The 24,433-nt window shown below is 36.6% G+C and overlaps 1 protein-coding gene across 1 annotated transcript in view; it reads left to right on the forward strand.

The window, feature by feature from the left end:
* Nucleotides 1-24,433, forward strand: part of EPN2 (epsin 2) — a 93,061-nt gene that overhangs the window by 24,422 nt on the left and 44,206 nt on the right. The window contains 2 exon segments of the mRNA XM_074203620.1: nt 4,440-4,648; nt 4,651-5,190. Coding sequence (XP_074059721.1) covers nt 4,597-4,648; nt 4,651-5,190 — 592 coding nt within the window. The 5' untranslated portion in view covers nt 4,440-4,596.

Consider the following 24,433-nt stretch of genomic DNA (forward strand, 5'->3'; position numbering starts at 1 on the left):
CTTTGACAAAATGTCTCTCACATTTGGAATCTCTTCTCTTTTCTTTAGAATTCCTAATTTCCTTCTGGAGCCAACTCAAACATCACTTTTCCTGATTCCCTTCAGGTTATTGATGTACCTCACCCCAAACTACCTGGTATCCATGTTGTGTATATTCTATACATACTTTTATGTGTACATATTGTCTCCTCCATTAGAATGTATATTCCTGGAGGGCAGAGTTTCATTTTTGTCTTTGTATCTTCAAAGCTTAACACAATTTGTGGCACATGGTAGGTGCTTAATAGATTCTTGTTGTTTGGTTTCTGAGGAAAAGGATTTCAATTTTCAGACCACTACTTAAAATATAGGAATGATGGTTCTTGACCATGGGTAGACTTAATGAGAACTGGTAAAAAATGTTTGCCCTGGTATTACAAACCTGATCCAAGTGGGCATTAAAGGGGAAAGGAAACAAGAAAATTACTGACCTCCCAAATTAGAGTGGTTCCAATGAAGGAAGAATAATCAGTAGAAAGACCCAGCAATTCATAGGAAAAAAAAATCCAAAAAAAGAGTTAGTAGTTAAATTTTTGTAATAGTCTCAAATGCTTTTGCACATATGTACAATATATAGGTAAAAAAAGCAAGGTGAACTATTAATTCTAACTTTGGGAAGCAAAGTTGTGTTCCATGGGACTTGGTCAGATAAACCTCAAATTTGGAAAATGGTTCTTAGGGGCAGGGGTAGAATACTTTCTTCAAATACTGATAAAAAGAAGAGGGCAGATTAGCATTGCATATTAAGAAGATAAATTCATATGAGGAAATCCAAGAACCATATAGAGGAATATTTAGAATTTAGGAAAAATAATGGTTAGTATGAATTTACTAGACACAACCTAGCCAGGAAAAGGTAATAAAAAGGAATTCAGAAACAGAGAAATCTTAACTTGGAGAAATGATACAGTATTAGTAATGAGAGGACATTTGCTGGGACTCTTTCCATTTGTCAAAAGCAAAAGAGCTAAAATCTTGGCTTGCTTTAGTGATAATTTCATTTCCTGAAAGGTTGTGGAAAGGACAAGGAAAACTGATATTCTGGATCTGATTATTGAAGGAGGAAGAACTAGTTGCCCAGGTAGAAAAAAAATTTGGGAGCTTTTGAGTCTTAGAATTTGTGCCAGAGAAAGGAAAGCCAGGCATAATTTGATAAGTTATCTTCTATTTTTATGGAAATAGAATTTTAGAGAGTTCAGAGAAACAATAGGTTAGTTCGAGTTTCTTAAAATTCTTTAGGAGAAGTTATCCTAGGAGGGTAGAGGAAATCTCAATGATAATGTTTCTAAGACACAAATAAGGGCATAATTCCCTTAAGGAGAGAAGGAAACATTGTCTAAAAGGAGAAATGTGAATGCAATGACCTTATCAATCAACCTAGATTTTAGAAAGATGTAACAGTGCAGAGGCTAAATATGAAAGTGTGGTATTGTCTTCTAAAAATAGTAGAAAGACACCAAAACTCAGAAAAACTTGAGGTTTATGATGAATCCTAGAAACAATAGGAAAAAAAACCCTTCAATTATTTTGGGATAAAGGAGTGATTAAGAAAAGAGGTAGGATCACTTCTTGGATTAGAAGGAATGTTGATATATATATGTGTGTGTGTGTGTGTGTGTGTGTGTGTGTGTGTGTGTGTATAATGGTAAGATAGCACAATTAGTCAAGTCTTACTTTGTTTTTGTTTTCTCTGGTATATAGAGTAATATTTAGACTGGCAAAGACAGAACAAAAAAGATAATAAGGAATTGAAACAGGATGAGAATGCACCCAACTGTAGTTGATGATTTAGATCATCAGGCCTAAATTGAACTACATCTCAGCTATCAGATGGATGAATGACTGACCTTTGAGAGATTATAGAGAGCTCAGGAAAAATGACATAGGACTGAATATGACTGTTTTCTAATTTTTGAGAGTGAAAGGAGAGTGAGTCAGAACACAAAATATTGATTAGTGGCTTCATTTTGACTTCGGGAAAAATTCTAGGACATTCTGTTAAATACAGCTTACATACGTAAATGATAACTGTCTACAATTATGAAGAGGTGATAGGGGAATAAATGGATAGGTGTAGGTCTAGAGATAGGTGTAGATAGATTTTACAAAGGTTTCAGCAAAGCATTTGCCAATGTCTTTGTGGACAAGATGGAGAAAACTAGACCAAGTGATAGTAGTTAGGTGCACTTAGGACAGGTTCAGTGACTGGATTAAAATAAGAGTAGATGGGATAATGTTTCTAGTAGAGTGCCCTCGGTATCTATGCTTGCCCTTATACAGTTTAGCATTTTTATATCTGCCTAGAAAAAGAGGAATAGATTGCAAACTTGTCAAATTTACAATGCCATATTTGGGAGAGAGAGTAACCAATTGTTGTCAGAGTTAATCTCCAGAAAAAGATCTCTGCAGATTGGCAAATGGGGTTAAATCTAAGAAAATATATTACATGTACAATTGTATATTTGGATTCAAAAGGTCAAGTTTTTGAATACAAAATAGGATTGCCTTTCATGTGAAGAAGATCTGAAAGTTTTGTTGAACTGCAATTGATAAAACTTCTGCCCAAGAAAATAAAAGTGGTTAGTCAGAAGCAGTTAATTGGGGGAATAAATCTTAATAGCAAATTTCTCTGTTAAAGATCCAAATTATATTAAAAAATTTGTGTAAATGTGTAGGAATCAAGAGCCATTCTCCAGTAGATAAGTGGTCTTGTACAGAGGATTCTCATGAATGGCAAGCTTATCAGCATTCACAAAAAAAGCTCCCAAGTTACTATTCATAGAAATGAAAATTAAAACGTCTGAAGTTTCTATCTTGTTTATATGTTCTGTGTTTGTGTGTGTGTGTGTGTGTGTGTGTGTATGCATGTATCCATTTATATGGTACATTAATCCAAATACCTTGGTCATCTTTGGATATGGAAATGTTTGTGCTGAAGATTTTAGGTACACAATAAAAAAGAAAAAAATTAAAGTTTATAATCTAGTTAGGTAATTGAATAAATGTGAAACAATTAGATATTAAAATGTATGGCATAGACTGCTATAATAGTTCAGATAAGAGAAAAGAAGAAATTTTGGAATTAAATTGGGAACTGGAACTGGTCCTTAATGAAGGGAGGGGTGAGATGACATTTCTATTTCCATTGGAATACATAGAGACTGAAATAAATATCTTAATTCATATCTTTTAAGTCTGTATGAAAAAACACTTATTATGTGTATGCTTCCTTATAAATTTCTATTTTGGGGCATTTAAAAAACTGTGGCCCCTTTTAATTTGGCATTACTTTTACTAATTCTCCCTTGTTCTGTGTTCCCCTTCTCTACTTAAGACCTCCCAAATAACCTAGAAAAAGGAAGGGGGGAAAATCATAATTAACAAAAAAATCTATACAGTGTCCAAAAATGCATAGCTATATCTTTTGTCTATCACCTCTCTGTCAGAAGCTAGATAGTAACATACCTCATCATAGATCTGCAGATATTGATAGTCATTCCACTGATTATTAAATATTTAAATGTTGATTTTATGTTTCTGTCCTTTTATAGATTGATTTTCTGGATCTGCTATTTAGTCTTAATATTCTCATTTTGCAAAAATCTCTCAGAAGTGTCAGTAGCCCTAGTTATTTCACAGTTAATCAAAAATTATTAAATAAATTTGAATCTAGTGAACATCACACCCAAGCTGCATTGTACTTAGTGAATAGTTTTATATTGAACCTTGAAAGAATTTATGATACATATGAATTATATAGACCAAGTTCCAGAACTGAATCTGCTAATTAGTCAGGCCCTTGGGTAAATCATTTCACTTTGTGAGAAAGGTTTTTGTAAAATGAAACTATTTGACTACTTGTAAGATTTCTTCCAATTCCAGGGGCAGCTAGGTGGTTCAAATTCTAAAATTCTGTGAGACTATGAGCATTTTTTAACTGAATGCCAAAATTTAGTTGAATTATATCTTAAATTCTTAGTAATAGAATGAGTTAGCAATATTGATAGTTTGTCTTAATTTCCATTAAATTCTTAAACTTTTTTCTAGGATCACAGATCTAAAACTAGAAAGAGTTACTACACTGTTAAAACTTCTCATTTAATGAATAAGGAAACTGAGATCCAGGAATATTAAGTTACTAGCCTGAGGTCTCAGAAGTTGTAAACATCAAAGGTTAGGTTCTAAACATCAAAAGTTAGATTTGAACCTAGGTCCTCTGACTCCAGAGTCAGTATCGTGCTGCTAATATTGTACATGTTAAGTAAACTTAAATGACTTTGAATGAAGCTGAAAAGAATGATGTGTATAAGCACCAAGAATTTGTTTAAATTGTTAGTAAAAAGATTTTTAACTGCATAGAAATGTTAAAACTGATTTAATAATTTTGATTCTTTCTCTAGGTCATGGCCTCCAGTTTTTTGTCTCTGAGACTCAGAAGAAAATGATTTTGTAAGGTCTTTGCTTCAGATCATTCACTGAAATACCATAGGACATAAACTTGCTGACTACCAAATTGTTTCTTTTTGAAGGGCTTTAAAAGTATAACAGAAAACAAAAATGACGACTTCGTCTATAAGACGGCAGATGAAAAACATTGTGAACAATTATTCTGGGCTGAAATTAAAGTTCGGGAAGCCACCTCCAATGATCCTTGGGGTCCTTCTAGCTCTCTAATGACTGAAATAGCAGATCTGACTTACAATGTGGTGGCATTTTCTGAAATCATGAGTATGATCTGGAAACGGCTAAATGACCATGGGAAGAACTGGAGACATGTGTATAAGGCCCTGACGCTCTTGGATTACCTTATTAAAACTGGCTCAGAACGAGTAGCGCAGCAATGTAAGGAAAATATATTTGCTATCCAGACACTAAAAGATTTCCAGTACATTGATCGAGATGGTAAAGATCAAGGTATTAATGTAAGGGAGAAGTCTAAGCAGCTGGTATCCCTTCTGAAAGATGATGAACGACTTAAAATTGAGAGGGCCCAAGCCCTGAAGACCAAAGAGCGAATGGCTCAGGTGGCCACTGGGGTTGGTAGTAACCAGATTACCTTTGGTAGAGGTTCCAGTCAGCCCAACCTATCAACTAGCTACTCTGAACAAGAGTATGGGAAGTCTGGAGGCTCCCCAGCATCTTATCATGGCTGTAAGTACCGTAGTAGTCTGTGTTCATGTAAAGAAAGTGAATTTAGTCTATATATAACATTTGAAATATTTTTTTTGCTACATTCAATGGAATAAGTGACAGTCATCCAAAGCAGTATATAATCCAAAAGCATTTTATATTTGATTTAAGATTTGTTTTGTAAAGTTGTAGTTGTATAATCTCTGAGTTACTAACATTTGAACAGTCATGGAAGTACAGTGAAAAATTGATTCTGGAGGATTTAGAAGCATCTCCAGCTTTTTTTTTTTTTTTTTTTTTAGCCCCAGAATCTGTCAGGCAGATCCTTTTTGCTGTCCACTGTTTTTTTGGAGGTACATGATAACATCATCTCTACATGCAGTCACCTTGAGAATAGCTAATCCTGTTTTGGCTAAACATGTAATGTGACTAGATCTATTTTATATCTCCTTAGAGGAGGCAATATATTGCTTTTTGTTTAAAAGCTCTTTTTTTGAGCTAAATTATAAGCGGAACTTCCTTTCCAGTTTATTTTAGGACCAAGAGTAAACAAAAGTTGTAATAATGTCAACAAAATTTGAAAGGAAAGCCTGGCATCCCAGTTCCCACAAAATGGGATTGCCACAAGGAAATGAATAATCTTCCTCCTCAGGCAAATTGAGAATTTACATTCTTTTATACTTAGGAGAAAATTGATAGGTTTTAAAGATTGTGTTTCTTTAATCTTGAATTTTTCTAATGGTTGAAGACTACTTAATACCTCCATATTTTGTTTCATTGTCACAATGGACAGAGAACAAATGTTTTTTGTCCAGTTTTTTCATTAAAATGACTAATCATCCTGATTTAGAAAGTAATTTTTTATATTATTGAAAATATTATGGAAATTTTGAATTATTTCAGGGTTTGAAATGTGAAAGCTGAAATGATTTTTCATTTTGCACATTTGAACTAATTTGGCTCTCGGCTAAAGCATTGTTTCTTGGTAAATAGAACGCAGGAAGAAAAGTAGAATTAAGTGTCTAAAAGAATTAAGTTTCTTTTAGGTAATTCTTATAAAGTAGTACTAGTTTGGACAGATGGATGTAATTAGACAATATGTGAATGTTTGCATCTGTATAGCATTATGCTAGTACATTTTACAGGAAGTAACCCCATCTTTTAAATAGCATGGTTGACTAACTGAACAATGTAATTTTAATTTTAAGCCAGTTTCTTATGCCTAGTACAAAGTAGATGGTTTGGGTATAGAAACAGACTTTCTATTCATGCTTTTAACATGTTCAAATCATGTTTATATCTTCTTAATTTCAGGCACTACAGTTTTCCCCTTTTAATCTGAGCATTGATATTTAAACAAAAGTAGTAGTTTAACCTCTTGAAAATTTTCTGCTAATCTTTACATGTATCTTCACATAGGGAGCTATGACAATCACATAAATCAGGGGCAGGAATGTTTGACCCATAGGCTATATGGGGCCAGTGAAATCTGGTCTGACATTGACATGGCAGACACAAGTGGGACTTGAAATTCAATAAATCTAGGCACTTTGGGGGGTGAATTAATTAAATATTTGATCAAATATTGCAGACCAATTTTTTAAATTGATAATTTTGTACGGCCTTCTAAAGGTGTTATAAATATCCAAATGGTCCTTGTTAGAAAAAAAGTTCCCCCACCCCTGACAAAAATAAACCACTATTTAAAAAATTAAAGGTGGGAAGAAACAGAAAAACTGTATTTTTTCATTGTTTATTTTCCTTGTCTTGAGATTATTGCCTAGAGTCTTTATTTGTTCTTAAGTGTTATATCTGATTGATTAATGCCTATTTCTGATAGAACTCTGACACAATGAACATTTTCTTTGCTGTAAAGGAGTTATCGGGCACAATATTAAAAGACTTGTACTTTCTAACTATATCAGAGTTAACTATCATAGTTACATAACTATATCATAGACAAAAAGATAGCATGGTGCAACAGCATGAGTACTAGGAAAAATTCTCTCTTGGGGCCTCAGTTTCCTCACATATAAAATGAAGTGATTGAACTAGCTTTAAAACAATTGGATTAATCACTAAAATAAAATTGTTATGATATGGAAGTTAATTGTACTTAATTGGGCATAAAACAGAACTTCCGAATGAAGTACAGGCTGGAGGTGGTAAGTTTAAGTCTAAATGGCCAACCATGAATTCTCATCTTTTGGAAGAACTCCCACAGGGTTGCTAATCTCATTTTTCTTTTTATATCTGTGTGTGTGTGTGTGTGTGTGTGTGTACTGAATGACCGCACCTGAAGCTGCACTGTGTCCCCAGCACCGTGCAGGTGCCCTTTTGAATCAAAGTAAGGAACTCCATCAACTGAATCACCACCATCACTTCCTGCAGCACTTTGGGTTTTCCTCCTATCCAAATAATGACTGGTCCCAATCCTGCTTAACTCACAGCCCAGGGTGGTATGGCTGTTAATTTTACTTCCAGTAAAAATGATCAGCACATTTGCTAATCTTATGCATATCTTTCAAATACAGTCAACTCTTTATTATTCAGAGGTGGAATGTGTGGTTTGGAAATTATTTGGGTCCTTTTGCTTTTCTTTTTCACTTCTGTCTCCTAGATTTGTTCATTTTGCTAATTGTTAGCCTTGCCACTGGAAAATAAAGTGAAACAAGGGGCTGCTAGGTGGCACAGTGGATAGAGCACTGACCCTGGAGTCAGGAGTACCTAACTTAACATCCAGCCTCAAACACTTAATAAATACCTGGCTGTGTGGCCTTGGGCAAGCCACTTAATCCCATTGCCTTGCAAAAACCTAAAAAAAAATAAAATAAAAAATAAGTGAAACAGTCAGCAATTACTTGTTAGATGCATTGGTAAAGATTTAATTGAGGAAGAATTGTTTGGATTGGGCATACATTTTTTTTATCCATATTGCCCCTGTTCTCCATTATTATGGAAAACAAGGAGCTAACTAGATTGAGTAGGATTCAGAAGAACCTGATTTCTAATCCCATTTTGTCAATGAATGCTAAATAAATTTACACATAATTTCCTAACTTCTTTTTAGGGGTTTGGATTTGATCTTTAGGGTCCTGTCCAATTCTTAGATCCTATGGTTTTCAAAAACCAGTTTGAATTTTGTTACATTAAAACACTAGTATTGGGAGGCAGCTAGGTGGCAGTGGATAGAGCACTGGCCCTGGAGTCAGGAGTACCTGAGTTCAAATTCTTCCTTAGACACTTAATAATTACCTACCCGTGTGGCCTTGGGCAAGCCACTTAACCCCATTGGCTTGCAAAAACAAACAAAACCCACTAGGAAATTTAAAATTCAGATTAGTATGGTGCTAGGTACTTAGTAGAAGTCCTTTAAATACTTTTTGTCATCTTTGTTACTGGTAGCTTTGTGAAGATGAAGTTAGTGTTTGTTTACTTGTGAATTTCAATTACCTACTTTCCTTCCTCCTTATAATCCTCAATAAGTATGGGTAAATGGGAGTTAGCTGTACTTAAATTTCTAATTCATATTCATTAAAGATAGGGTCAGTTGGTGGCAAATTCATCTCTTCTTTTGGCCAACTACTTAATATATTTTGGTCTGAACCTAACATGTTATAAACTTAGTAAGTAAACATTTTTTCAACCTCAAAATCAGCTATAGTTCCTTGATATTACTAATTTGTTTGATTCAAAGTCAATGAAAATGTTTTTATGTCTGAAATATTTTTCCACCTGTGCCCTTCTGCCTTTCCTGAGTATCTAACTACCATAGTGTTAACTTTGCTTACTTTAATTTGTTACAAAAACAAATTCTTAAAAAATGAAAATGACCCAAATTTTGCTTCACACCAATATAATTTAATAATGCCTTAGTAATGCCTCTAACATTCTGTGGATATTGTCAGAGAGTAAGTGCTGGGCCTGGAGTTTGACTTATTTTTTTTATTCCATGAAGAATATTTTGAATTCTGAAATTCCTTTTATCTGATGATATTTTTATCATTCCATCTTTCCCTCAGCATTATCAGCCCTAGAGCCTCAACCCTATTCTTTATTCTCAGATGACTTCTAAGCCTTCTATACCCTTAGTTCATTATTAGGCCAACATCTTTACACTGACTTGATCTTTTGATGAACCAGTTAAACTCTATACATTTTTCTACTCTCAAATCCCTTGTCCCATTATTTTATCACCTGACACACCCTGCAAATCCCAAGCCTTGGATTACTCCTACCAGCCCACCTTCTATCATTCAGTTTATTCTCATAATGCTGATTGGAACTGGAGAAAATCTCAGAACCAAATTGACTAGCTCCACCACAAATTTGTTTCATAAGGACAAATGAGCTTTTGTAGAGCAATCCTTTTATACTTCCCTAGTCAATTCACTATCCTAAGCCTTTTCATCATTTTTTAAATATCTTTGGCACCTTCCTTACAAGACCCCTGGAACCTTGCCTCATATTTTACTGAAAAAAAATTGAAGTTTTTAGTTGAGAGCTCCTTCTTTTCCACTCCTCATTTGACATCACTCAGATGCCTTTTGCCACTCTCTACATTAATAGGTGCCTTTTTTTTTGCACAAGAATAAGTGATCCCATCTTCTCTAGGGGATTACTAACTCTGTAATGCCACCTTTCATTACTTTTTAACCTCTTCCTGTCTATTGACTATTTTCTTGCTGGCTACAAACAAGCCTCCTATCTTCCCCATCCTCAAAAAACTCACTTGAGGAGCAGCGAGGTGGCATAGTGGATAGAGCACCAGCCCTGGAGTCAGAATGGCCTAGAGTTCAAATGTCACCTCAAGACACTTAATAATTGCCTGCCTGTGTGACCACATTGCCTTAAATAAATTTTAAAAAAGTTCTTACTTGGTCCATCCAACCCCCAATAGTTATCATCTTATATTTCTCTTCTTTTCTGTTGAAAATATAGATAATTCCATTTCCTTTTCTCCTGCTCTTTTGTTAACTCTACAATCTTTCTTCCAGTGTCATCATTCAGCAAAATTACTTTTCCTGAGTTAATGATCTTAATTGCCAAGTCTAATAGACTTTTTTCAACCTTCAGCCTTCTTGATTTCTCTGCAGCCTTTGCCATTGACTCTGTTCTTCTTGATATTTTTTGTCTAGATTTTCATGACTCTGCTCTTTCCTGCTTTGACTTGCACACAGATTCCCAAGAAATACTTTATTTTATATATCTTGAGAAGACACATTGTGTTGTAAAAAGTTAGAATTAAGGCTCTAGTAGAAATTTTTATTTTTCATTGTCATTGTTGACATTTCTTCTTTTAATTTGAAGATGATGATTTTATTTGAGAGTTCCAAAAAAAAAGAATATTTATACTAACATCTCCAAATGTGCCCTGTTTTTACATGACATTTTTAATATTGTCATAAGCTATAAAATTGTTATTTACCCACATTACTTAGATTTGTGACTGACTTCCTCAGGAAAAATAGTAATGATACTTTTTTTTAATTAAAGATTTTATTTGAGTTTTACAATTTTTCTCCCAATCTTACTCCTCCCCCCACCCCCCATGGAAAGCAATCTGTCAGTCATTATTTTGTTTCCATGTTGTATATTGATCTAAATTAAGTGTGATGAGAGAAAAATCACATCCTTAAGAAAGAAACAAAAAAATCAGACAATAAGATATCTGGTTTTTTTTCCCTAAATTAAAGGGAATAGTCCTTGAATTTTGTTCAAACTCCATGGCTCTTTATCTGGATACAGATGGTATTCTCCATTGCAGACAGCCCAAAATTGTCCCTGGTTGTTGCACTGATGGAACGAGCAGATACTTTTTTTCTTAAGATAAAGATAAAAATAAAAACCAAATATCTTAGCACATGTTTAAATTAGTATTTAATTGAAATGTAAAATTGATTCCAGCTTTGCCCCTTTTTTCTTCCATCTGGAGGAACTAAGTGAGACTCAAGTAGTGTAGTAAGTTTCTCTATCTTTTCTATAAGGGCATGTTTGTGAGCTGGAGACAGATATTTAGATATTTTTGTTCTTGATGAGGCTATTGTATATGTGGGAGGGTGAAGATAAATCCTTTTTTTACCTTTTCTGTTGTCTGGGATGCATCAAATTACTTTTTGAAAAATACAGATTATAACTTTCATTGCCTCACAAAGAATAGATAAAAGCAGCATAATCTTCTTAATTTTATGTCTTAATTCTCTCTACACCCATTTTCTGCAGCAACTAATTCTGTTGGAAGATTTATATATAAAACTCAGGCAGAAATATCTTTTCTTACCTTATATATTGTTCCAACTTTGCATGTTTCTTATTCTATTGTTGTCTTTTGAATGATTGATATATCTCTACCATCTGATTTATCTCTACCATCTGACTCATTCACTCATAAAACACCTGTTTGCAGAACAGTAGGTTGTTTATCAATTATAAACCCCTTTGGTAGGTCTTCCTTATTTTTTCTCTATTTTCATTTTCCACTTAGTTCTCAAATCGCTCTTTCTAAAGCTCAGGGCTTCCCTTGTAACCTCTTTTCCCCCATTCAGTAAACTCCAACATCTCTCTTATTACCTTCAGGATTAAATGTAAAATCCTATATTTGGTATTCAAAGTTCTTCATAAACTGCTCCCCTATTAACATTTACCTCCTTCTTTCCTGAATTCCTTCAGGTGACAGCAGAAATATCACCTAAACGCTACTGCCTTTCTTCTCTTGATTCTCTCCAGTTTATCCAGTTGACAGCTTGTTTGTACCCTGTGTTTGCTTGTTGTCTTTCCCATTAGATTGTGAACACCATGAGACCAAGGATTATTGTTCACCTTCCTTTGTATCCTCAGTGCTTGCCACTAATAAATAGGTGTCTATTAAATATGTTTTGACTTGACTTTTGTATGTAAAGCTCTTCACAGCTTGGTTACTTCCTATCTTCCCAGTCTTCTTGCTCATTACTACTCTTTCTACACTCTGTAGAGTAGACTTTTATGGCCTACTTGCTCTTCCATCTTGTTCCCTTGTTTAGAATGCTCTCATCCTATTCCTCCACCTCTTAGAGTCTCTGGTTTCCTTCAAAACTCAATTCAAGTACCACCTTATAGAAGATGTCTTTCCCAGACCCTGCCAGGCCTTCCCTCTAAGATTATCTTCCATTTATGGGTGGGTAGGTATCATGAATCTCTTTTATATAATATCCCCATTAGAGTGTAAGCTTCTTGAGGGCAGGTTGTTCTTTGCTTTACCTAGTATATCCAGTTATTTGCATAATTCTCCCCCCCTCGCCAGGAGTTACCTGAGTTCAGATCCCACCTCAGATACTTAATAATTACCTAGCTGTGTGGCCTTGGGCAAGCCACTTTAACCTTATCTGCCTTGCAAAAAAACCTAAAAAACAAAACAAAACAAAAACCAAGAAAAACACAATTACTTTGTACTCATGAAACTTAACACCAAAAAAGTACTTTGAAATTCACAAGGAAAGAGATTTATCAAAGGAAGTTTTCATATAAATAAACAGTGGCATTTGAGTTGAACCTTTAAAAGGTGTGATAGAATTCCAAAGGCAAAGAGAAAAAGAGGACATTCCAGGCATAGGGTATGCCATAGGCAAGGGCAAGGATAAGGAAAGCACAAAGTGTATGTTTTGAGAAGATTGTAAGGGAAAGAAAGAGTAACAAGCAGGTCACTTTGGTTGGAGCATAGGTTGACATGGAGGAAAAAGACATATGACTAGAATGGTAGGGTCTTGAAAACCAAGCAAAGAAGTTTGAACCTTACTTGATATTTATTAGGAAAAAATGTAGCAGAAGATTTATAAAACTGGATTCATATATAAGGAACATTATTTTGCCTCAATGGTCCTATTTCTGTTTTGAAGAAATAACATTGGCCACATTCTAAACCATCCTCAAACAAAAAGCTTGCTAAGAAATTTCTTAAATGGAGAATAGCTTATCTATCCAATTGTGGTACATTAAAATGTAATGGAATACAGTGTAAGAAAAAATGAATATAAGGAAATATTTAGAGAAATAGGGAAAATTTTTAAAGAAGTAATACGTAAAATATAGCAGAACTAAAGGAACAATAAATATAGTGACCAACAAATAGCAGTGTTAAATTGCTATGTGGCCACGAAGCAGTGAATACACCAAATAGTATTGGCACCAAATCAAAGAGTACTTACCCTTTATAGAAAGGAATTTTGTCATAACATGAATTTAACTTACATAAATCCACTAATACATGCCATTCTGTACAATGAACCTTTGCTTCCGAGAGAGCTTGAGATAATAAGAAGGTATTCTAGTCTTTTCCTTCAAGTGCCCCATTGCCAGGACCCCCTCCCCCCAAATACCTCTTTGGTTTCCCACATAGAATGAGAATTGGTAATAACCAACAGGTCAGCCCTTAAATTCTATTCTTGAGTCATTGATCTTAACTTACATTGTTCCATTTTGCCAGAGGTTTTTCAACTTGGTAAAAGAGTATAATATTGACTTTGAAATTCTCTTCATACCCAATTGATATTAGAACCTAAATTAGTAAATTACTCCTCTTTATTAGCAGACTAAGCTACAAAAATCATTTGAACTGTTATTTTATCACTCTTAAGCAGATGTACTTTACAGTTTTAGGGAATATTGTTTTGAGTTTTTGGGAAATGTCTTGCTAGCATTTTAAAAAACATCTTTAAAAAATAACATTTTGCTCTTTCGTGGTTTGCTATGTGATAGTCAACATTATTTAATTCTTGTCTTTTTAAAAGTAAAAGAGGGCAACAATAAATATTTGTTAAGTGCCTTCTGTGTGTGAAGCACTGTGTTAAATCTCTGGAGATACAAAAAGAGGCGAAAGCTTGCCCTCAAGTCTAATGGAGAAGGCAGCATGCAGTCAAATATTTGCAAAGCAAGCTATGTATAGGATAAATAGGAAATGATTAACAAAGGGAAGGCACTAGAATTTGAGAGTTGTTCAGAAAGACTTGTATAAGGTAAGGTTTTAGTTGAGACTTAAAGGAAGCTTGGGAGGAGCTGATGAGATCACTAAGTGAAATTTAGAGGGAGAAAAGAGGGTGGCTTATTGCAAGGCTGTTGTGAAGGAAGAGCTTTGTAAACCTTAAAGTATTTAAAGATAGTCATTATTGAAAATATAATGTATTAGATAACTTTTTGTTATAGAAGTTGTCATCAAGAAGGGTTCATGAATAATCAAAGTAAATCAAAGAAGAAGATTTTTATTTCTCTAATTTAGGGGTTCTTAAGCTTGAGTTTGTGAACTGGTTTTAAAAAATTTTTATATTTTAATTTTGATAATTTAATTGTAAATGGTTTCTTTTTTAATATGATGTATTAAAATTATTATTTTGAGAAATTTCTAAGCTTCACCATTCTGCCAAAGGAATCCATTATACACAAAACAATTAAGAATTTCTGAGAGTAGATTTAGAAATAGACCTGAATTTCAATCGCAGAGATTTGAAATTTAATGAAGAGTCAGTGTGATGATGCATGTCTGTGATCCTTGCTTCTGGGAAGGTTGAAGCTGGTGAATGAGAAAATTCTTGTGTTGGGCTAGGGCTAAAGTCTAAGTTTGGCACGAATATAGGGGCTGCCATTCTGCCTGAGAAGGTTAAATTGACCCATTTTGGAAGTGGAGCAGCTCAGAACTCATGCTGATCAGGTGGGTTGTATAATTGGTTGGTCACTTAACTTATTTCTAGCCTATGTATGTAGGTAGACCCAATCTTCTCCCAAAAAAAAATTTTAAAAAGAAAATCTTATTGACTCTTAAGAGTATTCTCAGAGGAAAGCATGCAGAATCATTAAGAAGGGGGCAATGATTAGTTCTCTCAATCTTTTTAACTTAGTTCAAAATATCCTTCCTAAGATAAAATATGGTGTAAAAAATAGAGTCAATAGAAAAAAGGGAAATGTAATGGGAAAAAGAAAAAGGGAGGAATAGGCCAAGATATATCATATAATAAGAGTTTTCTTTATTACTATGAGCTATTGCAAAGATATGGAAGGGGGAATGAGGGAATCTTCGCTCTCATCAGAGGTGGCTAGGAGAGGAAACAGCATATATACTCAATGGGGTATAGGCATCTGGAGTAAGAAGTGGGGGGACAGGGGGAAGGGGTGGGGATGTGAGTGATGGAAGAGAGGATGGACCATGAGGGGAGAATGGTCAGATATAACACATTTTCTTTTTTACTTCTTGTGAGGGGCTGGGATTGGATGGCCTGTCTGGGACCATAGGGCCAGGTGGATGCTGGGCCTAAGGGGTGGTATGTGGGCTCGGGGTCAGGGATCTGTCTGCTGTGCCACTCAGCTACCCTACAGCAGAGTCAGAGTGAAAGGAGAGAGAAAATATAATACATGGTAGTGAAGAAGTACGAAGGGAAGGAGTTGTGATCAGCAATGGCAGTGGTGGAAAAATATGGAAGTAACTTTTGCCATGGACTTATCATAAAGAATGTGATCCACCTGCTAGAGTTGTTGGTGTTGGAACACAGACTGAAGCACATTTATTATTATTATTATTATTATTATTATTATTATTATTATTATTATTATTATTATTATTTGGGAGGTGCGGGGCAAATGGGGCTGGGTGGCCTGCCTGGGGCCGCATAGCAGGGTGATCATTGGATGTCTGAGGCCAGATTTGGACCTGGGTGCTCCTGGCTCAAGGGCCAGTGCTCTGTCCACCACCCGGGCGCCCCTACTATTATTACTATTTTATTTTATTTTGGGTCTTTTTTTTTCTTTTTTTGGTTTTTGCAGGGCATTGGGGATGGGGTGGCTTGCATGTCACACAGCTGGGTGGGTGATTGTGTGTACAGGGCTGGATATGGGCTCAGGTGCCCCTGGCTCCAGAGCTGGTGCTGTGTCCACTGCGCCACCTGTCCATACCTACAATTATTACTATTATTTTTTAAATTTAAATTTAAATTTTTTTCTCTCTCCCCTTTATCGCTCAAGCGAGTCCATAATTTTTTTGGGGGGAGGGGGTATTTTGTTTAATCTTAAACAAGAATATTTTATTAATGTATAAAAAACATTTGTACAAAATGAGAATAAATAAATATTAAATAAAGAACAAGGAAAAAAACAAACAAAAAAATCAAAATATCCTTCCTACCCCCCCAAAACCACAGAATTGTACAGTACATAAACATTTATCCAGTAAGTGTTCATATTTAGTTTTTTTGTTGTTATTAGATTTAGTGGAAATTAACCTAGATTTAAATTGTAGTTTTCTTTTATTCTAGTCTCATCAGAGAGGGTGCTGCACTCTGCGAGCAAGGCAGAATTCAAGCACCTCAAAGAAACATGAGATGTGAAAGTTTAGAGTAACCACCTCAGGTGTTCACATGGACAATTTGTGCCCGACCTGTGGTAGATCATTCTGAGCTCATTGTAACTTGATGCTAATCTAGTGATGTCATTTTGTTGATCTTCAAGAACAAAGGATAAGGGGCAGCTAAATGATGCTGTGGGTAGATTACTGGCCCTGGAGTCAATGAGGGCCTGAGTTCAAATTTGACCTTAGACATTTAATAATTATTCAACTGTGTCATTTAACTCATTGCCTTGCAAAAACGAAACAATAAAAGGGACAAGAACCAACTATTAGTTGTAGTAAAATCAAATTAGATTCTGCTAAGTGGGAAGTTTTGATAATTCTGTATATCTGACTTTTATTTCAGTACTCCCTGGTGGTGACAACCCCCGACTTGACCTGGAAGCCAAGGTAGAAATTTTAGTGGCATGTATGTGGCTGGTCTAGGGACAGGGAATGAACTCTGTGTTTGGCAGTCAGTCAGGAAGTTATTTGATTGAGCATCAACACTCTGCTAGGCATTTTGAAAAGACTTGAGATAAAAATTCTTTAGGGGAGCTTAAGTTTTAGCCTATAAAACAAATGATTGGAGAGTTAGTAATAACAATAATAACAATAATAATGCTAGTGCTATTTTATTTTTTATTTATTTTTTTCATTTTTTTTTCGTTTTTGCAAGGCAATGGGGTTAAGTGGCTTGCCCAAGGCCACACAGCTAGGTAATTATTAAGTGTCTGGGGCCGGATTTGAACTCGGGTACTCCTGATTGCAGGGCTGGTGCTCTATCCACTGTGCCACCTAGCCGCCCTAGTGCTATTTTAAAAAGTACTGCGGCTCAGACTTTTTACTCAAGAATCATTTAAAGAAGGAACAAATGGTTGAGGGGAAGTTGATTTTTCCAGGAAAGTTTTCTCTTAGAAAGTAGAACTTGAATATGACCTGAAGGATAGATGGAATTCAAATAGAAGAAAAGTTTAGTAATATAGGCCCTGTGGGACAACAATAAAGAGATCATTAGTTTTTCTACTTACTGCTTATCTTATACTAGGCAAATAATTTAACCTCTGGACCTCAGTAGCTTTATCTTTAAAATTAAGGGATTATAATAATGGCACCATGCTAAGCACTTTATAGCTATTATTTTATTTGATCTTCATAACAACCTTGGGAGATGGGTGCTATATTTTACAGATGAGGAACTGAGGCAAATAATGGTTGAGTGACTAATCTAGGATCACACAGCTAATAAATAGATGAGGCGGGATTTTTCTTGGCTTTTGCAAGGCAGTGGGGTTAAGTGACTTGTCCAGGGTCACATAGCTAGGTAATTATTAAGTGTCTGAGGCTGGATTTGAATTCAGGTCCTCATCGGCCCTAGTGTCAGGAGTACCTGAGTTCAAATCCGGCCTCAGACACTTATTAATTACCTAGCTGTGTGGCCCTGGGCAAGCCACTTAACCCCATTGCCTTGCAAAAACCTAAAATTAATAAATAAATGAACTCAGGTCCCCTTGACTCCAGGGCTGGAGCTCTGTTCTCTGTGCCACCTACCTGCCCCCAAGGTTGGATTGTGAATAAGGGCTTCTTGATTCTAGGCCCATTTTTCATCTAGATGCCCCCCTCATTTGATTACTTGAATGCTTTGTAGTCTAGTTCTACATTTAGATGAGTTTTGGGAAACATGAGAAACCTGGCATGAAGGCAATAGTGATAAGAGACTCAAGTATCTAGTGATGTATCTTTTAAAAAAAAAGTTATATTTAAGGCAATGGCGTTAAGTGACTTGCCCAAGGTGTCACACAGCTAAGCAATTATTAAGTGTCTGAGATTAGATTTGAATTCAGGTCCTCCTCACTCCAGGGTATATGCTCTATCTACTGCGCTACCTCGCTACCCCTTCCAGTGACATATCTTGATATTACTGGTTCCAAAATCAGGAGAACCTGAGTTCATATTTGACTTCAGTCACTTATTATGTGTATCACCCAGAGCATATCACTTAACACTTTGGTCTACTTCAATTTTCTCATGTTAAATGGAAATATTACCTACTTCCCAGGGTTGTTGTGTGGATCAGATGAGGTAATATAAGGGGGCGGCTAGGTGGCGTAGTGGATAAAGCACTGGCCTTGGAGTCAGGAGTACCTGGGTTCAAATCTGGTCTTAGACACTTAATAATTGCCTAGCTGTGTGGCCTTGGGCAAGCCACTTAACCCCATTTGCCTTGCAAAAAAAAATGAGGTAATATTTATAAAGCATTTGCAAACATTAAATTGCTATATTAAGTTTAGCTATTATTTTTTATAAATCTGCTGACACTTTTTCCCAAAAGCAGAGCCTATAATGAGCAAATGAACAAAATTATCAATTATTGAAGAAGTATTTAATAAGTATTTACTATGTTTCAAGATCTGTACTAAATGTTCTGGATACAGATATAAAAATCAAAGATATAATGATTTATGACTTCCCTTCATGTTAGTTTAATTCTTTAAAAGGTGAAAAAAAAAGAATGCTATTCTAGACTTGATCCTGACAAATGAGATGTTGCTGATTACTAAAATAGAAACAATGAGAACTTTGGGAGCAAATAATTATTCCATCATAGAGCTTGTGATGGAGGAGATGAAACTGTATGTATGTCCTGATTTTATATATATATATAGAGAGAGAGAGAGAGAGCCTATTTCCCAAGGAGTTAAAGAAGGAATAATTAGGATCCAGTTACCCCTTAGTGTTTTACAGGGAAGGTTGTCTTAAGAAGAATAGAAAGCTCTCAGGAATGACATTGTGAAGACAGAAGGAGCAGTGATTCCAGTGAGGAGGAAAAAAGAAAGCTGATCTATAGAGATCTATAGAGGGAATTCATCTAGAAATATAGATTTTAAAAACACAAGTATAGAAGATTGAACCAATATCAGTGATCAAAGATAAATACAAAAGAATAACACTCTAGGGGTGGCCAGGTGGTGCTGTGGATAGAGCACCTGCCCTGGAGTCAGGAGTACCTGAGTTCCAATCTGGCCTCAGACACTTAATTATCTAGCTGTGTAGTCTTAGGCAAGCTACTTAACCCCTCCCCCCATTGCCTTGGAAAAACTTAAAAAAAAATAGCACTCTACTGTAGTTCCCCACTACCATATACTATATTTTCTCTCTCCTTTCACTCTGTCCCACTTCTTAAATGTGCGGTAGGCACAGCAGACAGATCCCCAGCCCTGGGGCCAAGAGGCCCTGAGCCCACATACCACCCCTTAGGCCCAGCATCCACCCAGCCCTGTGGTCCCGGACAGGCCATCCAATCCCAGCCCTTTGCAAGAAGTAAAAAAAAAAGAAAATGTGTTATATCTGACCATTCTCCTCCCCATGGTCCACCCTCTCCTCCTTCACCCCCGTCTCTCCCCTTCCCCTTGTCTCCCCCTTCTCTCCTTCTTACTCTAGATGCCTATACCCCATTGAGTATATATGCTGTTTCCTCTCCTAGTCACCTTTGATGAGAGCAAAGGTTCCCTCATTCTCCCTTGCCTTCTCCCCTTCCATATTGCAATAGCTCATTGTAATAAAAAAAATCTTATTATATGAAATATCTAGCCTATTCCACTTCTCCTTTCTCTTACTCCCATTACATCTCCCTTTTAGCCTTTGACTCCATTTTTACACTTTATTATATCTTCAAATTCAGCTCTCTCCTGTGCTTCATCTATAAAGGCTCCTTCTACTTGCTCTATTAAATGAGAAGGTTCATATGAATATTATTGGTACCATTTTTCTATGTAGGAATACATGTAGTTCTAAGTCCCTCATATTTTCCCCTTCTCCTTCACTCTCTGTTTCACCTGAGTCCTGTATTTGAAGATCAAACCTTCTGTTCAGCTCTGGCCATTTCAACAGGAACATTTGAAATTCCCCTGGTTCATTGAAAGTCCATCTTTTTCCCTGGAAGAGGATGTTCATTTTTGCTGAGTAGTTGATTCTCGGTTGCATTCCAAGCTCTTTTGCCTTCTGGAATATTATATTCCAAGTCCTACAAGCTTTTAATGTAGTTGCTGCTAAGTCCTGTGTGATCCTGACTGCAGCTCCATGATAATTTGAATTGTGTCCTTCTGGCTGCTTGTAATATTTTCTCTTGGGAGTTCTGGAACTTGGCTATAATATTCCTGGGGGTTGGGTTACCTTTCCTGAATGTTTTCCAGATCAGATTTTTTTTTTTTTTTTTTTAGATTTTTGCAAGGCAGATGGGGTTAAGTGGCTTGCCCAAGGCCACACAGCTAGGTAATTATTAAGTGTCTGAGGCCAGATTTGAACTCAGGTACTCCTGACTCCAGGGCTGGTGCTCTATCCACTGTACCACCTAGCCACCCCCCAGATGTTTTTTCAGTGAGGTGTTTCACATTTTCTTCTAATTTTTCATGCTTTTGGTTTTGAAGTATTGTGTCTTGATTTCTTGTAACATCAGCAGCTTCCCTCAATTCCATTCTACATCTGAAGGATTTGTTTTCCTCAGAGAGTTTTCTTATTTCTTTTTCCATCTGGCCAATTCTGCTTTTTAAAGCATTCTTCTCCACAATAACATTTTGAACTGTTTTATCCATTTGACCTATGCTGGTTTTTAACATGTTATTTTCTTCAGCATTTTTTGGATCTCCTTGACTAAGCTGCTGACTTCTTCATGTTTTTCCTGCATCTCTCATTTCTTTTCCCAATTTTTCTTGTATCTCCCTCACTTGATTTTCAAAATCTTTTTTGAGCTCTGTCATAGCCTGAGCCCAATTTCCATTTTTGTCTTGGAGTCTTTAGATGCAGGAGCTTGGACTTCCTCATCTTCAGATTGAGTATTTTGATCCTTCTTGGGATCATAGACAATGTATTTTTTTTTCTTTTTGCAAGGCAAACGAGGCCAGATTTGAGACAATGTATTTGTCAATGGTATTCCTCTTTTTTTCTCTGTTTACTCTTTTCCTGGCCTGTGCCTGGCTTTGGGGTGCTACCTGAGCTTTTGAGTATTATTTGGACACCCCACCCCCCCTCAAGGATCTCTGTGTGTGAAACTCTGTCTTCCCTCCTGGTCTGTGAATGACCACAAACGCACCCCTCTGCCACGGGGCTGGGGGGGGGGGGCCTGCTATTCTATGGCGCGGCTAGACTGTGATCAGGATCTGAATATGGTCAGAGCCCCAGAGTCCTCTTTCAAGTATAGAGAACAGACCTTGGAAGTCTCTCTCCACTCCCTTACCTAGGTTGATCACTCAAGGCTAAGTTGCCTGGGGGCTCCTGCTTAGGGCTCCACCTGCTTCTGGTTCCAGGATCTGGGCTGCTTGCTGAGTGCCCTGAGGGCTGGTCTTCATGCCCTCACTCTGGCAGAGGCCCCCCTGCTGATCTTCCAAGTTGTGCCTGGTGCTTCCTGGGGTGTAGGTCAGGAAACTGCCCCCACTGCCTCAGCTCCCAGGTGCTCTGGGGCTGCATCTGGAAGGCTGAAGTCTGGTGGCCACCCCTCTAACCCTGTGGAGTGGGGCCTTTCCACTATTTTCCAGTTTACCTTGGTCTCAAGAATTGCCTCACTGGATTCCTCTGTGGGTTCTGTCTCTCGAAAATTTAGTTGAGTCCTTATTTTATAAGTTTTGAAATATTAGAAAGAGAGCATCTAAGAGAGGATCTTCTGCTGCCATCTTGGCTCCCCTGGTTCATTGTTTTTTAAACCTACAAAGGGGAGAAGAAAAGACTCAAAAGGACTAGGACTACTGTTCAAGGTGGATGGGACACGATGATAAGGAGATTGACTTCATTATGTTTTCTTGTTTTACTACTTTCCAAAGCGAATAATCTTTGGGCTAAAAAGGAACAAAAAAATGGTTAATATGAAGCAAAAACCAAGATAAATCAAGAGAGTGTTTGCATCTAACTGCCCTCAATGAATTCAAGTCACCAGTCTCAGATGACCTACATCTAGAGTCCTTGAAAGAACTGGCAAATGTGATTGCTAAGCCATTGTTCATGATCCTTGTAAATGGGAGTGATGCCACAGAACTGGAGAAGGGCAAATGTTATCCTAATTTTTTTTAAAGGGAAGTAGGTAGAGTCTGTAAGCTATAGACCAGTGAACTTGATTTTTATTTCTGTCAGAATTCTAAAACATATTAAGAGGATGGGTATTGAGTATTGATTACTAAAGGAGTGAAAAATTCATCAAGGCTTTTTAAAAACATCCCATGGTAGGTTAAGTTAATTTACTTTATTCATAGGGCAACTGGATGGTAAGAGGAAGTGTGGTAAAATGCAGAGAAAACCAATTTCAGAGTGAGAAGATTTGGTTAGATTCAGATCTCCTTTGCTGTTACATATTGGTTGTATGTCTCTTTTTTTTTTTTTAAGGTTTTTGCCAGGCAAACGGGGTTAAGTGGCTTGCCCAAGGCCGCACAGCTAGGTAATTATTAAGTGTCTGAGACCAGATTTGAACCCAAGCACTCCTGACTCCAAGGTTGGTGCTTTATCCACTACACCACCTAGCCGCCCTGGTTGTATGTCTCTTAAGTGACTTTTGCAAGTTACCTAATCTTCGAGTGCCAGACAATTATCTAAGACCTTGGTTTTAGAAAAGGTGCTGTTCTACTCTATTAGAGGGAATTTTCTCACCAGTACTTTGTCATACTAATGAAATCACAAATATGCATAGAGAGAGCCACAGACTAGTATATCAGAGGAATGCTAGAGAACAGAAGTCTATTATGGCCTATCCAGATTAAAATGTAGTTGGGAAATGTTTAACACAAAATAAAAATAAATACAACATAGATAATGTTAGTTTGTAGTTTTCTAAGTCAGTAGACAACTGGGCAGGAAATTTGTTTGACACCAATAGAAAAAGTATAAACTCATAGCTAGTAAGTGTCTGAGGCTGAATTTGAATGCAGATCTTCCCAACTGAAGGCCTGACACTCTGTCTATTGCATCACTTGGCTGCTTCTCCTTAAATGTAGTAGGTGCTTAATAAAAGCTTATTGATTGTTGGCCAGACCTAAAGAGTTGCTCTGGGAGCCTAGATCTCCTGGAGAACACTTAGGCACCTGTTACTGGCTTAAATAAAAGCACGGATGACTTGTTTGCCAATTATCCTAACTATTTAAGAAGTGGAGGGATAGCTAATAAAATGGATAGTAGAATTCAGATTTTCAAAAACCCAAATCCTAATGGATTTATTGAATTGGAGAAAGATTGAATTGAATGGAATGAGATAGCATTTAATAGAACTATGAAATTCAGGAGGTTAGTGGGTTCTCTGACTGAATTTGTTAGTTCTACTTCTTGGAAGGAATCTTTTTAGGTTTTTGCTAGGTAATGGGGTTAAGTGGCTTGCCCAAGGCCACACAGCTAGGTAATTGTCTGAGGCCAGATTTGAACTCAGGTACTCCTGACTCCAGGGCCGGTACTCTATCCACTGTGCCATCTAGCCGCCCCTGGAAGGAATTCTTAATTCAGGTATAGATTGGACTAAATGACAACTGAGATCCCTTTCAACTTTGATGCTCGTTTTTCTCCCCTTGGGATCCAAAAATCAGCTTCACAAATATAAGACTATGCAGCAGTTCCACTGAAAAAAGGTCATTTGGGTGAGGCATATGAGAAGTTAATATGATAGGGAAACCAAAAGAAACCAATTCTAACCTGGACTAAATTTAGAGACATGTGTATAGGACAAAACTCTCTTGCAAACTCATCTAGAGCACTTCATTTTCTGGGTACCATACTTTAGGAAAGAGACTAGCTGGAGAGTGCTCGTGAGAAGACAGTTTAGGGTCAAGAGAGCAGTGCAGGTGCTCATGGGTGGTTTGGTTAAAGGAGACTAGGAAAAGAATACTTGGAATGATCTAGTATTTGAAGGGTGATCCTATGGAAGTATTTGATTTGTGTGTGACCATAGGGAAAAAC

Source organism: Macrotis lagotis, chromosome X, assembly GCF_037893015.1.
Source record: "Macrotis lagotis isolate mMagLag1 chromosome X, bilby.v1.9.chrom.fasta, whole genome shotgun sequence".
Classification (NCBI taxonomy): Eukaryota; Metazoa; Chordata; class Mammalia; order Peramelemorphia; family Peramelidae; genus Macrotis; species Macrotis lagotis.